The sequence below is a fragment of the Bombina bombina genome, chromosome 1 (genome assembly GCF_027579735.1).
Source record: "Bombina bombina isolate aBomBom1 chromosome 1, aBomBom1.pri, whole genome shotgun sequence".
Taxonomy (NCBI): Eukaryota; Metazoa; Chordata; class Amphibia; order Anura; family Bombinatoridae; genus Bombina; species Bombina bombina.
Genome location: NC_069499.1, coordinates 1,129,803,764 through 1,129,820,209, shown reverse-complemented (window position 1 = coordinate 1,129,820,209; position 16,446 = coordinate 1,129,803,764). Strand labels below are relative to the sequence as shown.

At 41.5% G+C, this 16,446-nt stretch overlaps 2 protein-coding genes across 3 annotated transcripts; one reads left to right on the top strand and one right to left on the bottom strand.

The window, feature by feature from the left end:
- The first annotated feature begins 2,183 nt into the window (after nucleotides 1–2,183).
- Nucleotides 2,184–9,869, top strand: LOC128645489 (keratin-3, type I cytoskeletal 51 kDa-like). The gene is made up of 8 exons (XM_053698513.1): nucleotides 2,184–2,752; nucleotides 4,813–4,895; nucleotides 5,075–5,231; nucleotides 5,351–5,512; nucleotides 5,605–5,730; nucleotides 7,284–7,498; nucleotides 7,767–7,873; nucleotides 9,500–9,869. The coding sequence occupies exons 1-8, from the start codon at nucleotides 2,222–2,224 to the stop codon at nucleotides 9,589–9,591; spliced, it is 1,473 nt and encodes a 490-aa protein (XP_053554488.1). The 5' UTR covers nucleotides 2,184–2,221; the 3' UTR covers nucleotides 9,592–9,869.
- Nucleotides 9,870–10,132: 263 nt separating this feature from the next.
- LOC128645477 (uncharacterized) lies at nucleotides 10,133–15,932 on the bottom strand. 2 transcript variants are annotated; one of them, XM_053698503.1, is made up of 3 exons: nucleotides 15,392–15,932; nucleotides 12,732–12,892; nucleotides 10,133–11,943 (listed from the first exon to the last, which is right to left on the bottom strand). In XM_053698503.1, exons 1-3 carry the CDS (start codon nucleotides 15,891–15,893, stop codon nucleotides 11,926–11,928), a joined length of 681 nt encoding a protein of 226 aa, XP_053554478.1. In that variant the 5' UTR covers nucleotides 15,894–15,932; the 3' UTR covers nucleotides 10,133–11,925. The 2 variants fall into 2 exon arrangements, 1 of the variants encoding a protein (XP_053554478.1); XR_008400120.1 differs by lacking the exon at nucleotides 15,392–15,932 and having other exon boundaries at nucleotides 12,732–14,116.
- Nucleotides 15,933–16,446: the final 514 nt, after the last annotated feature.

The following is a 16,446-nucleotide window of genomic DNA, read 5'->3' as shown; positions in this document are numbered from 1 at the left end:
TAATTTCATTGAGTAACCTAAAGTTTGCGAAACAGTTTGTGAAAAAGTTATCGTTTTTTTTTTTATTTGAGCTCATTTAGCGGTAAAATGGGAGCATGAAATATAACAAAATGGACCTAGATCAATACTTTGAGTTGTCTACTAAAAAAAAAAAAAATACATTTGAAGGGTTATTCAGGAATTCCTGACATATAGCAGTGTTACAATGTAACTAGCACTAATTTCGAAAAAAATGCTTTGGAAATAGCAAATTGCTACTTGTACTTATTGCCCTATAACTTGCAAAAAAGTAAAGCACATGTAAACATTGGGGCCACGATCTGATATAAATCGTCACCTGCAAAAGCCGGCAACGCCAATTTTTGCGCGGGTTTGGTATCCTATATACGGCGTAACTTAGAAGTTACGCGCATATATTTCTGCCTTCGCCCGTATTATTTTTACTCTTAGACTGACATACAAAACACGTGCAGTTTGGTATCCAATATACAGCGTAAGGACTTACGCACGCAGATTTCAGAAAATCTACTCCATTCTCATCTTGCCACAAATTGCAGGCGCAGAAGCCCTTGCACTGACTAAAAAAACAACGTATCTCCCTGGAAGCCTTAACAAAAACATACATTTAAGCCGCATCTCAAGGTTAAAGGGACAGTATACAATGATATTGCTTTTTAAGGTTTATTTGTGTATTTGAAATAGTCAAATAGATTGAGCTTGTAGGTACTTTATCACATTGGGGACATATACTTGCTTATTTAATGTAAATTGGATTACCTTCATCTCTTTAGAACCCACTGGTGTAATTTATTCTAATGCTAACAAAGCTTGGCACTGATGCCAAAATATATAAAGGGACAGTCAACTCCAAAGAAAACCTTCTTTTAAATAGGGCATGTTATTTCTAACTACTTTCATATTTAATTAGAACACTTGCTTTGCTCTCTTGGTATTCTTAGTTGAAAGCAAAACCTAGGATGGCTCATATGATCATAACACCTTCTTATCATTTATAACACCTTCTAATTACATGGCGCATCTTTTAGAACTTGCGGTTATTTTTTTACGATTCGTAGCCTAATTTGCATAAAACTACTCTATATTGAGACTTTAAGTGAACAAAATACTGGCGTAAGTACTTGCGACGTCTAAAATATGTATTTGCGCACAATTTAGTTGATCAACAGTTTTTCCTACTTACGCCAGTTTAGCATCTGTATATTGGTGTATATTGGATAGCTCGAGTTGCGAGGTGAAATTACGGGCGGCGCGGGTTCTAAACTGGGTGTTTCTAAACTTTAGAAACTATTTAGCATGGGTGTTTTTTGGTGATTTTAGATGTGTAACAGATTTTAGAGGAGAAAGTTAGTAAAGTTTGTATTTTCAATTTTTTCATCATATTTTTAGTAAATTATAACATGATGAACATAGTGGTATCTTTAGAAAGTCCATTTAATGGCATAAAAAAATATATATAATATGTGTGGGTGCAGTAAATGAGTAAGAGAAAAATTACTAAATACAAACACTGCATAAATTTAAAAACAGTCCTGGTCCTTTACAGTAAGAACATTGAAAACTATCCAGTCACTAAGGGGTTAATGGGGTGTACACATCTCTACATTTACTTTTGTAAGTTTCTCAAGGGAATTAAACTCCTCTTTTGACATTTTCAGGAAATATAGAAACACAGATTTTGAAGCAGTCAGTGTATTAACCACCCTGTCTATTTTTATAAAACATATGTTGATTATTTCATTTTCAGGAAAGCATTATATTCCATACAGTCTCTTAAATTCTCTATTAGGAATTATGCTTCAGTTTTCAGCTTTCTAATTTCATAATATACAGAGTTTTTGTTCTCAAAAAACATTACATTTTAATATTTCTAAACAAAAGAATTTAAATCTGAAGTGTGAGAATTCTATACACAGAAAAGTTGGAGCAGGAACATTTTTGGTACCCCACCCACTAACAAAATTAGCATAAATAACCCTGGGGGTGAAAAGACCGGAGGGTAAGGTGATTCATTTGTAATAATAATTGATAATTAAAGTATAGGAATTGAAAACTATCTGGCAAGCAAACTTGTAGTAGAAAAAAATTAGAGTTGACGCCCTAGATATAGTATATATAAACGGAATAAAGGTTATTGACTTGCAGCACTTTCCTCCACGGCAGCCTTTTATTCTCCTGGAAAGGGTGCCTTTTTTGCTTCATTATGTCTTACAGCTTTATGCAGTCATCTCAGAAAGTTAGCTCAGCCTCTTATGGTGGTGGGGGTAACTTTGGAGAGTGTAATGTAGGAGGAGGCCACAGCTTTGGAGGTGGTGGATTTGGTGGTAGTGGAGGTGGTTATGGAGGTGGTGGAGCTGGATTTGATTTTGGAGGTGGAGCTGGTGGTGGTGGTGGCTATGGGGGTCAGTTTGGTGGTGGATCCTATGGTGGTGGCGGCGGAGCTGGTTTTGGTGGTGGTGCTAGCTTTGGTGGTGGTGGTGGTGGCTTTGGCGGCGGTGCTGGCTTTGGAGGTGGTGACAGCCTCTTATCTGGCAATGAAAAACAAACAATGCAAAATCTCAATGACCGCTTGGCCAGCTACCTGGACAAAGTACGTGCATTAGAGGAGGCAAATGCTGAACTTGAGCGCAAGATTAAGGAATGGTATGACAAGCAGCGTCCTGGTGGTTCCACAGGGGAAGGAGCAAAGGACTACAGCACATATTATAAAACAATTGAAGATCTACAAGCTCAGGTAAGACTACACAGGTTGTCACAAATATAGCTTGTTTAGATATATTGAAATAAGAAGTCATTTTTTTATGTTTACTTAAGAAAAAGCTTCTTTTTTTTTTTTACTTAAGTTGTGTCTGTAGATAATAACAAATAATTCCCTATCTAAAATGTAGTCTTAAATCTCAGAAATACATTTACTTTATATTTTGCATCTATTTCTGGCTTGCGATGCTATGGCCAATTAGAGGAAAACATAAATGAGCACCTGCCCTATTAAGCTATAACTGTAGCATGCAGCTTGGTCATGTTTATGTATTTTGCAGAATACAGTTTAGCCTTTCTGGAAAAAAATGCAATTTATTAAAGGCAAATTATGTGAAAAGCAGGTAAAACAAATAACAAAAGCACAGTCTATGTTATCATATTGAAACCAGTTACAAGGGATATTGAATTCCTATTTGAATTCATAATAAATGTGTAATGAAGCATTACTTGTGATACATTTTAAACTGTTTTAAACAGATATATAATCACCACATTTTCAAGTAATTGTTAAAACAGCATCCCTTAAACTTGTTTGCTTGAAATACTAAAATTGTTTTATTTATTTTTTCTTAACAAAAAATTTAACCATTCCCCAGTTTTGCATGACCAACAAGGTTAAATAAATATACTTGTTACCTCCTTGATTACCTTGTATCTAAGTCTCTGCAGACTGCCACCTTATTTCAGTTCTTTTGACAGACTTGCATTTTAGCCAATCAGTGCTGACTCAAAAATAACTCCATGGGAGTGAGCACAATCTTATCTATATGATACACATGAACTAGCGCTGTTTAGCTGTGAAAAACAGTCAAAATACCCTGAGATAAGAGACGGCCTTTAAGGGCTTAGAAATTAGCATATCAGCCTACCTAGGTTTAGCTTTCAGCAAAGAATACCAAGAGAACAAAGCAAATTTAATGATAAAAGTAAATTGGAAAGTTGTTTAACCCCTTAATGACCACGACTTAACAACTTAGACTACGTTAATTATTGCCATTTAAAATGGAGTGTTAAAAAGAAGCACCTGCAATTTTTTACATGCCTTTTAAAAGATTCTATTTAAACTTTTCATAATTGTTTATTTACATATAAAAATAATGTAGTAATCTGAAGTCTAGAAATTTTTTATTTTTTTTTAATAGTGCAGTACAGACTCCCTCCGTAGGGTGTATTATATTTCGCAATGTTAGTATAACAAACTCAATCCAAACTAATTGTTAAAGGGACAGTCTAGTCAAAATTAAACTTTCATGATTCAGATAGGGCATGTAATTTTAACCCCTTAATTACCAGCAACATACCCTGTATGTTGCTGGTCTTTGAATGGGGATTGTTTTTTTTATAGCACAGCCTCACAGGAAGTCTGCAGCTAGAAGGGAAGTCATAAAAGCATGGTCCTGCCTCTTGCGGCAAGACCCACACTACTATGATCTGAAAAACCCTTAACGACCAGCGACGCACAGGGTACATTGTAATAGTTAAGGGGTTTGAAATTGTATCCTAGGCTAATTTTGTGCTTCCATATTGTACCATTCAGCATCTACACCCAGCACAATTGCATACAAGTCATCAAGTAACAAGAGAACCCACAATTTCCTTCTATTATCTAACTTGCTTCATTCTCTTGTATCTGTTGTTGAAGAATCAGCAAAGCATTCCTGGGAGTTGGTTAACACATTGGGAGAGCCAATAAGCTGAGGCATATATATGCAGCCACCAATCAGCAGTTCCTGCCCCTACCTATGTGTCATATTCAACAAATCATATCAAGAGAACAAAGCAAATTAGATAATAGAATTAAATTGGAAAGTTGCTTAAAATGTTATTCTTTGTTTGAATTATGAAATCATTTTGTGGGGTTTCATGTCCCTTTAACCTGTTGAAGACAATTATTATTTTCTTATTCCCTTCTCTGTAGCTAAAGTTCCAAAATTGTAATATATTTAAATACATGCTGTACCATGCTTAACCTATCATTAAAAATATGCAACCATCAAAACAATATAATTGTGTTTCTTTATGTATTTCCCACAGATCCTTAAAGCTACCATTGACAATGCAGCTATAGTTCTGCAGATTGATAATGCCCGTCTGGCTGCTGATGACTTCAAACTGAAGTGAGTTTATATTATATTTTGCCCAATATATAAGTAATTTGCTCAAGACAACTATGTTACGAGCCGCTGAGAGAAAACTTAGAAGTATAGATTCATATTTCCAATGTAGCATTATGTATAAACTATTTTTATACCAAAGCAAAATATATTTAACTGTGTATATATATTTTTTTAATCAGGTATGAGAATGAGTTGGCTCTTCGGCAGAGTGTGGAGGCTGATATTAATGGTTTGCGCAGAGTCCTGGATGAGCTAACACTGTCTAAGTCTGACCTGGAATCTCAGCTTGAGAGTCTGAAAGAGGAGCTAGCTTATCTCAAGAAGAACCATGAGGAGGTAGAGATTTTTTTTGAGAAACCACTATTATATTTAGTGGGATTACCTAACTAGTTAATTACTTAATGCATTCATATCAGATCCAAGCATATATCTTAAAAATATTTGTAATCATTTAGGAGCTTAAGGGTTCCCAAGGAATTGCTGTGGGAGAAGTCAATGTGGAATTAAATGCAGCTCCAGGTATCGATCTGTCCAAACTTCTGAATGACATGAGACAACAATATGAAGCCATGGCTGAGAAGAACAGAAAGGAGGCTGAAGAACAGTTCAATAAGATGGTAAGGAGACCAAAAACATTGTATTAATTAAGGCCCTTAGAGTGAGATTTCAGTGTTTAATCAAAATCTGTTTGTTTTTTTGTTGTTATCAGAGCGAAGGTTTGAAAAAAGAAATATCCACAGGAGTGGAACAAGTACAATCAAGCAAGTCAGAGATCTCTGAGCTCCGAAAATCACTTCAATCATTAGAGATTGAACTTCAGTCACAACTTGCTATGGTACAATTCAAATATAAATAATTTGAGGTATATGTTGTCTAACAAAAGGGCACCCTAATTGGTTTCATAGCAACCCCAATTCTCAAACGATATCATCAAGTTACAAGGCAAGGTCTTTTTTACAGGAGTGAAGAAATGTATGCAAAATGAAGGATTTAAATTAAAAAAGCAGGGAGAATACTAGAAAATGACCCCTCCCCAAAACCTACCATGATGTGTATTTTTTTGTTCCAGTTTTTGTTAATGTCTATACATATTGAGTATTCAAGGTAAAGGAAAGTAAAAAAAAAAAAAAGTCCACTCCCTCCCCCAGTGAATACATTGGGGCTGAATTATCAAGCTCCGAGTGGAGCTTGATGCCCCTGTTTACGTGCCAGACCACTGCTCCATAACTTGTCTGCTGCCTCTGAGGCTGTGGTCTGCAATCTGCTGGATCTTATACGATCGGCCTGATTGACACCCCCTGCTAGCGGCCGATTGGCCGCGAATCTGCAGGGGGGAGCATTGCACAAGCAGTTCTAGTGAACTGCTTGTGCAGTGTTAAATGCCGACAGCATTCAGCGATGTCTGTCGGACATGATACGCTGCAGCAAATCATGTCAGACAGACATTGATAAATCGGCCCCATAGAGTAAAGGAAAGTGTTAGAAAGAATAGATGTGATGAGTAAGGGCCATTGTTTATTAGCAGAACCTTTATAATTACACACCCGTAGCTCAGAACATTCATTTATGGAAAGTGTGTTATATACAGTATACTATGGTCTAGATCACAAGTGAATAGCACAAATATTACAGTTACTGTACATTAGCTTTACTTGTGCAATATCCATACCACTTTCAATTATGTACTTATATTACCTGACCAGAGTTATTTTTTTATCACTGGAACGATAGTCTATTGCGTGTTACCATGTGTTTAATATTGTGGGTGTTTTAACTCCCTTACAGAATTCTAAAGGGGATGCATTAAAATGTATGTCAGATAATGCACGAGAGCTAAGCAAGCAGATCACAAAAACGTTGCAGAGTTCTTCATTTAGCGCTTATAGTTATACTATTTAAAAAATGTAAGCATAAATACTTTACACATAATAAATACACACATACACCTTTCACCTCTTCCCAGTCCCGCTCATTGCCATAAACCTTTAATTCTGCCACTAAACTTTCTTTTCATTACCAGTATTAAGTTTAAATATATAAAATCCTTTATTTACATAGAATTTTCATATGTGATGCAAACAAGCAAACGATAATTGTTAACTTCGGGTCTTCAAAAGAGCTAAATTTGAATGCAGTATTTTTTATTGTGCTTAACACAACTCACTGCTGTCCATTAAAAGTATCTGACGCACGTTTCAGCAACATTAAGATCCTCTCATTAACATTTTTAACCATCCACTCACAATACTACAATATATTTCATTCCTTGTGCAAGGCATGACCCAAGATAATGCACCCTGAACTATTGATTGTGCTTTAGTTGGAATATCGTCTTATATGTGCATTATTGTGTTAATATAAGTGATGGAACTTTGTCTTAATTTCCAGAAAAACTCCCTGGAACAAACCTTAGCAGAGACAGAAGGTCGTTACTGTCAGCAAATCTCACAGCTGCAGGCTCAGATCTCTGCCATAGAAGAGCAGTTGGAGCAGATCAGAGGTGACATAGAGTGTCAGACTTCAGAGTATGAATCACTTCTAGACATCAAAACTAGGCTGGAGCAGGAGATAGAGACATACCGGAAACTGCTTGAGGGACTTGGGTGAGGATAGATAATTTATTTGCATTATAAGGTACCAATCATTTATTGTGGCAAATGATGGACTATTTGATATATACTACAACACCTGTTTGCACAAGGGATTAATAATATGTACTTAAAAAAGGATATTTGTTTTCTATATTAGTGATATCTAGCACATTTAAAGGTGTATACATAATGTTATGACAATTGAGATTACATAATGCACTAGGTAGTAGCACAGTATTATCATTGCATTGTGTTGCTCATTATCGTTTCTTACCTACAGAAATACAGGACAAGGCAGTGGAGCCGGACAAGGTAGAGGAACAGGACAAGGCAGAGGTTCTGGACAAGCTACAAAAGAATCAACAACTAGTTCACAAAGCAGCACTGGTAATGACCTTTATTTTTATCAACCTTCAGTTGTAATCTATGTATTTCATTACTGTTGAACAAAAGGACTTAAAGGGATATGAAACCCAACATTTTTCTTTCATGATTCAGATAGAACCTGCAATTTTATGCTACTTCCTAATTTACTCCTATAATCAAATTTTCTTTGTTTTTTTGTTATCTTTATTTGAAAATCAGGACTGTACGTTTAGGAGCCAACCCATTTAAAATGTAGCCACCAATCAGCAAGCACTATCCAGGGTGCTGAACCAAAATGAACCGGCTCCTAATCTAACATTCCTGCTTTTCAAATAAAGATACAAAGAAAGCAAAGGATGATAATAGGAGTAAATTAGAAAGTTGCTTAAAATTGCTTCTCTAACTGAATCATGAAAGAAAAAAGTTGTGTTTCATATCCCTTTAAAGGGGTAATTGTAACCATATAAAACACATGCTATTATGTAAGACAGATCTGATAAACTTTATGACTAATGGCCTTTTTTTATTTGTTAGATAACAATATGCTTTAGAACTAGAATGTGCTTCACTTTACAAAGAAAGTGGAAAACAGTTTTTTGTTTAAGTGTCTAGTCACTACTTATGCAAAAGAAACATAGAATCTGCTTCTTATTAGTTGGTACCTTTTTAAATATGTTCTTAAAAATGAATGGGTGTTGGGACATAAATACAAGTTAGCACTAATGTATAACGTTTTTCATCTATGATGAACCAAACCAGTTATAAAACCTCTGTGCATTCATTGCAACACCATAAAACATCTTAAGACTACTTACATGTCTTAATAGTTTGCCTCTAAGCACTTAATTGCTATTGAGTTGAGCTACAAATATATACTAAAACGGAAATCACGTCTTATTAACATCATTATTTTTTTAAATAAATTCTATATTATTAAAACTGGCAAATCTGTTCTTTGAAAGGTGAGATTGACATTTAGGCCAAAATTCCATTTCTTGTCAGCCATTAAACGTTTGGTAGCCCAGGATTTATTTACATTTCCCTCTTCGTCTCCTCTAATTACCCACACTCCTGCATCTTATGTTTCTCAGTAATTGGTTGGATGAGTTTCAGGAAGACACTAGCAAAAGAAGTAGAGACAAAGGGATATATTTATCAATGTGTGAGCAGACATGATACAAAGTAGCGTATCATATCTTCTGCACATCAGTAAATGCCGACAACATACGCTGTTGGCATTTATCATTGCACCAGTTCTTGTGAACTGCTGGTGCAATGCCGACCCTGCAGATTCACTGCCAATCGGCGCTAGCAGGGGGTATCAATCAACCCGAATCGTATTCAATCGGGTTGATATCTGTCCACCGCCTCAGAGCAGGCAGACAAGTTATGGAGCAGCGGTCTTTAGATCGCTCACCGGAAACAAGGGGCCTCTAGATGATTTTTAGATTTTTCCTACTTATGAATAAATTTACCTCTAGTACTGCAACATGTCTGATGACGACAGCTCCTTATTTGTCTGTTCTTCTCCAAATAGAGAACATCATTAGCGTAAAGTATGATGATTATTTACACGCATATAACTGTGCATTAAGTTTTTTTATTTTCATTTTAACTGACATTATTTTGTAATTTTATTAATTGCAGGGTCACGTTCTACTACGCAGTATAAAACAATTGTTGAAGAAGTGGTTGATGGAAAGGTCGTGTCCAGCAAAACAGTGTATAAAAATGCTTAATCATTCTGCTGAAGCAAAGTGGAAAATGAGAGTGTTGTCAAATCTACTTTTTTCTTCTTTTGTGCATTTTTTTCTAAACTGACTGCATATTGCAAAAATGTGATTACTTATATACATTTTCTTTACAAAAAAAGTAACAGACCACAATAGTCAGCTATCTGAGTATATATTTTAAATGGGAAACATACAGCCTTATGTGGTCATTTTATTCTGTAATCTCAGCTGATTACTTTGTTTTACTTGGCTTACTTAATAAACTTTTTCTCTGAAGCAACGTATACTGTAGTCCTGGTTTATTTGCTTGTACTTGTGCAAAGCTCTTTCCTTGCCAGCACAATGAATTTAACAATAGAAAATAATCACTTACTTAAACTCAACTAACATGTTATGGCTTCTGTACAAATGTCATTCCAATATATTTCAAGTATTATTAAGGGATTAAATGCTTACCGGATCCTTCTTCACAGAGGAGAGGATTTAACATAACTTAATTAAATAACTATGTACATGAGAATGTAGTGCGAAATAACCACAGACAAACTTTTTATGGGAAAATTTTGTGACCGTCACAGGCCATAAAATTTTATTAACCTAACAAACTAGATAGAACTGATAGAACTGAAAATATATATGGCGGCATAGAGATCAGCTACCCAGAACAGCAGGAGATCACCGGCCCAACGGGAACAGCAGCAGAGGGGTCTCTGCCCTAAGGAGATGACGCTGAGGGGTTGCAGAGATCACGTGACCATCCCTCAAAAAGGGAGGAAGGAGGGTTACCGTCACGTGCACGTGAGGGCCTACCCCCCTCCCCGGAAGTCTGGCCATCACTCACCCCTAGCGACCTTCTCCTGCGCAACCGGACCGAGGATCTCCCGCCGCCAGGGTGAAAAGAAGATCTTCCACCTAGATAAGGATTCCCTGTTACCAAGCCGTGTAAACCGCATAACAGGGAGAGGAGATCCATATCCTACAGTAATGGCTTATTGGGCCTAGGGTGAGTAGCCATAGCCCTGCCATTAAGGTGCCGTCGAAAATACAACATCATTAAAACATTACAAAAGGGGAAGGGAGGGAGGGGAAAAAACTGCTTCAGCCAGGATCCGGAGAAGAAGAGGAAGTTGCAAGGGAGAACTTGGCTTATCTACTGGTAAGGAGGGGCCTACCCTAAATTGCAACAATGTTGCACCCAGCACCTTCCCTCTCTCTTCTAACCCACTCTCCTACAGCCTTAACCCTTAGACTGCTCCAGGCTTATACTAAGCCCTACACTGCATTAAGGGATTAAATGCTTACCGGATCCTTCTTCACAGAGGAGAGGATTTAACATAACTTAATTAAATAACTATGTACATGAGAATGTAGTGCGAAATAACCACAGACAAACTTTTTATGGGAAAATTTTGTGACCGTCACAGGCCATAAAATTTTATTAACCTAACAAACTAGATAGAACTGATAGAACTGAAAATATATATGGCGGCATAGAGATCAGCTACCCAGAACAGCAGGAGATCACCGGCCCAACGGGAACAGCAGCAGAGGGGTCTCTGCCCTAAGGAGATGACGCTGAGGGGTTGCAGAGATCACGTGACCATCCCTCAAAAAGGGAGGAAGGAGGGTTACCGTCACGTGCACGTGAGGGCCTACCCCCCTCCCCGGAAGTCTGGCCATCACTCACCCCTAGCGACCTTCTCCTGCGCAACCGGACCGAGGATCTCCCGCCACAAGGAAGCATTTTAATGGTACCCTTGCCGCCAACCCACGACCCGATTTACAGGAGGGGTAACAGAGCTCTCTGAATGTCCCCTATGAATAAATCCAGCCCCACATCTGAAAGGTGAACTTTATCCCTTCTATATAGCTCGGTTCTATCAGCCGAAATGGCTTCGTGCCGTACCACGAAGCCACCTGACCCAGTGACGGTTTTCGCTACAGACGCATTGATCTTCTTCCTAACCCGGTATGCCGCCGTATGGGCCGACATATGCCTCCAGTGGAGACGGGGTATTATATGGGACCACCCTATCATGACCCCCGGGATGCGTACTCTTAGCCACCCAATGTCTGCCTGCATAACCTTAATCAACTGTAAAACTGGTATGGCCCCCACATCGTTACCCCCTAGGTGAAGAATAATAATGTGAGGCTTCCCCCAGCGTACCAGGGCCTCAGATATGGTTCCTGCTAATTGGGGCCAGCACATCCCCCTATCACCCAACCACCTAACGGATGCCTTGTTGGGAGGGAGACCTAGGGATTGGCCAAATGGGAGGGACGCACAGCGTAGGGAGGCCCAGTGGACAAAGGAGTGGCCCACAATCCAGATTCGCTTCACCCCGGGGGTAGTGCCTGTGGAGACAAACAGTTTAGTATCCTGAATTAACAACTAAACATTAAACAATTGGACGGACATAGGTTCTGAAACAATTGGACCGCCAACGCCCAATACGTTTTATGTCCTCGCACGAGGAGCCCGCTTGCGCAGCGTTAGTCGCGGCCCCTATGCGAAAAGAGTGCGGGGCGAGTCTGCTAGCGTCCAGCCCCGCCTGGACTGCCGCCAATTTTAGGACCCTACCGAACTGAAATTTGGAAAGGGATCTGCCGTCCGCATGGACCAGGAATTGCCCCGGGCCAGGCGGCCTTTGAGCCAGGTAAAGGTTAACGCAATTAACCGGGCAGCATGCGCTGTTCACCTGAGGGTGAACGGGGATCCAGGTTCCCTTACCCTCCTGATCTGTCTTTGATCGCGGCAGAAAAAGAAGTAAGGAATCAGGGGCAGCTCTAACATGTTGCAGTTGTATACCTGCCCCTGACGCCTGCTTGGAGGGTGCTACTACCTCGCTAACTCTAAGAGCGGCGGCAAAGGCCAGATTAAACGCAGTTTTGAAGAGTAGGGCTTCAAAATCTGATCTACAGACCACGTCGAGCGCCAAGAGCAATCGCTCCAGGCGGTCGCGGGTGATGGGTTTGCGCGTGTCTAATTTCCGCTGCTGCGATCTGCCCCAACCCTTGATCACCTGCCTAATAAAAAAGGAATTGGTTGGGTCAGGAATGGCTAATGCCCTATAGAAAAATGAGAGGGCGGCCAATTTGGATTGTATTGCCCCCTGACGGGCCCCAGCGGCATGCAAACTCACCAGCCAATCATGTAAGTTGTCCCTAGACCCCTGAGCAGCGTCGGCTCCCCTGGACGCACAGAAATTGTCCCATTCAGACCACATGCGGGCATAGGCGTGCCAAGTGGATGGTGCTAAGGAGGAGCGGACCAACGGCAGTAAGGCTATCCAGGAAGGACGAGCTGCCAAAGGAAATCAGGACAGCGTAAACCCACGGCTGCAGCTGTGGGGGCTAACTTGCGAAATGTCACCCATTCGAATCGTGACAGGGCGTCAGCTACAACATTGTTAACGCCCGGGACATGACGGGCCTGGAACTGGATGTTAAGGTCCAGACAGCGCAACACCAGGTGGCGCAGCAAGGTAATGACCTTTGCTGAGGTGGCTGACAAGTTATTGATCGCAAAAACCACACTGATGTTGTCTGTCCAGAACACAACAGTCCTGTTTGACAACTTCCCACCCCACAGCTCGACCGCCAAGACCACGGGGAATAGCTCCAGGAGAGTCAGGTTTCGAGTAAGGCCCGCCGGGGCCCAGGACTCCGGCCAGGGCTCCGCGCTCCACTCTCCCTGGAAATAGGCCCCGTAACCGTGCGATCCAGCTGCGTCAGTGAAAAGGTGCAGTAACTGGCTAGACATGGGAGGGGTACGCCAGACCCGAATCCCGTTAAATCGCGTGAGAAACTGTTCCCAGACTACTAGGTCAGCCAGCAATTCACTCCCTAGGGTTATCTTTGATTTCGGGTTTGACCTACCACTAAGCTGTCTTTCCAGTCTACGGTTAAAAACCCGACCCATGGGGATAACTCTGCAAGCGAAATTAAGCAAACCTAACAGGGATTGTAACTGTTTCAGGGAAATAACTGCATTAGAGACTGCCGCTCTGACCGCCTCAAGCATGCCCTGAACTTTATCAGGTGGCAACCTACAGAGCCGAGCCTGGGTGTCGATTTCGATTCCCAGGAAAACTAAACAGGACGCGGGGCCTTGCGTTTTGTCCTCTGCCAGGGGCACCCCGAAATGTCTCATGACGCTGCGCATGATGTTCATTGTGGATAAACAATCATCGGAGCCTGCTCTCCCTACAATGAGAAAATCGTCCAGGTAGTGTGCTATGGGATCGCTGCCCACTTCTGAAGCTACGACCCAATGAAGGAAACTACTGAACGCTTCAAACAAGGCGCATGACAAAGAGCAGCCCATGGGCAGGCAGCGATCCACGTAGTACACACCTGCAAACTTACAACCCATTAGATGGAAAACTGAGGGGTGGAGTGGAAGAAGCCTAAATGCCGACTCAATGTCTAGTTTCGCCAATAGAGCACCATGACCCGCCCTCCTGACCAGGTCTAGTGCGCTATCAAAGGATTGATAGCGCACCGAGCTGAGTTGGGGGTCAATGGCATCATTGACTGAGCTACCTTTTGGGTACGACAGGTGCTGAATGAGGCGAAACTTCCCTGGCTCTTTCTTGGGAACCACCCCCAACGGGGAAATGACCAAATCAGGTAAAGGTGGGGCAGCAAAGGGGCCAGCCATTCGCCCTAAAGTCACTTCTTTATTAATTTTATCCCTCACTACTTCGGGGTGTTGGTATGCTGAAATAAGGTTCCTATTAAATCTCTTACCCTTGATTTGCCTAAATGTGGGGATATGAAAACCAAATGAAAAACCCTCCCATAACATACGTGCCGCCGCCTGGTCTGGGTAAGCCCACAACCATGGTGCCATGGCATGTACCTTAATTGGCGTTTCCGCCTTTCTGGCCCAAGTTTGCTGAAGGGGGCTTATTGGTCTGGTCCCTTCGCTTGATGCAGTCACTGCCAGGGTGTGGACCAGAGCAGTACCTGCAGACGTGTCTGAAGGTGCATGCGCTACCCTTGTCGCATTTTTTGTCCTGGAAGGGCCAGCAGGTTCCCCCCCGTTTCCTGCTTCTGGTATTACGAAAGGACTGCTGCGCTGATTGCTGAGTTGAAGTTACGGCAGCGGGTGCACCCCCTTTTGGGTCCATTCGCTGCCACAACTGGTTATCAGTAGAGTCAAAAGTCAGGGAAGGATTTCCTGCCATTTTCCTCCTGAACTCAGCATCATATTCCCTCCACACACCTTCACTGTGATTACGCTGAATCCAGTGAATAGTGTCCGTGTATTTTAGGATAGGCAAACTCTGGGAGGGGTACTTTTCGATATAACAGGAGGAAAAAACCCTGAAGCACTGGAGCCACTCATCAAAAGTGTCTGGGCGTTTAAATTTTTTAGGCCCTGTTCCCTCAGCGCTCCTCTCTCTCTGCCTATACGCCTCCACCGAAAGGTCAAATATATTAACATATTTTCCACGGTGAATCCTACTGACCACCTTTTTGCGCAGGTGTCTATGCAATGAGTATATTTTTCCTGGGCTTGCGTCCCCATAAAGGGCTGCTCGCCTTTCGGAGATGGCCCTGGTAGGGAGAGGTTCAGCTGGCACCTCTGTAGGTGGGTTTTGCGGGGCGGTGTTACTGGCGCTGTCCTGCTTATTATCTGGCTTGACCCCCCTCTTTAAAATTTTCTTAATCATTCTAAACATTTTCTTCTGACCTGCCCCTTGTAAACCCAAGGAAGAGTCAGTCTCAGACCCTGAGTCAGAAGAGGATGAGTCAGAGGAAGAATGGTCATTGTGTGTAAATAAAGCATTCTCACCGTGACTAATGGCAGGAGGTCCCTGACCCATGCTGGAAACGGGCTGGCCTGCTTGCTGGTTTTGGAGGGCGAGTCCTGAAGACCCTTGCTGTGCAGTGGAAGTGGTGGCTGCTGCTCCTGCTGTAATGCTGCCTGCTACTCCTGCATCCGCCCCACTCATGACTGTGGCAGTGTTGGTCCGTGTTTTTTCTGCACTTTGTGATCCAATTGCCCCCTGCAAAAGAGAAAGAATTTGGCGAGCACTTTGCCCAATGGATGTGTCTGGATTATCAGTAGCAAGGGGTGGATGAGCTATATGAAGCGGTGTATGAAACCCCTGACTCGCTGACTGTCCATTCGCAGATGTCTGAGCATTCACACCCTGCTGGTCTACAATAGGGTTATGGCTTGCCTGGCTTATTGATTGTGCATGGTTTAATGAGTGTGCATGAGCGCCCTGCGTGGCTGCAATGGGGGAGTGGATACCCTGAGCAAGGGGTTGTACTCCTTGTATGCCTAACATAATGGGATGTTGTAGCTGGCCTAAAGATTGCACATTTGCATTATGTAAGCCAACCAGGGGTGTATTATATCCCTGAGTTGCTGCTTGTACGTTCACACCATTCAAAACCGCATTCACACCAATGGGGGATGGTAAATGATGAGACGGTAAATGATGCTCAATGTTTTGATTCACATGCATACTGCGATCATTGCCTTGATTCACATGCAGACTATTATCAGACATATGTGTATTAATGACAATATCATGCGGCTGAGCGGCCGCTTGTACTAAACCACTATCAGCCCTGTGTGGGTTAATAATATCGGGAGCGGCCTGCTGAACAGCATTTGCGTTATCTCCCATTTGTAAAAACTGTAATGGCCTCATTGCCCTGGAAGGGTTAACTCTGCGTGTCCCCCTACCCCTATCACTGGCTATCTGCCTGGTACTACCTCTTATGATGGAGCGACCCCTTTGATGCCCCTGAGGATTAACGTTCAAATGTGCTGTTCGCTTGCGCTGTTTGCTTGCGCTGCTAATGCCCCTCCGACCCCCCACTGATAACCCGCCA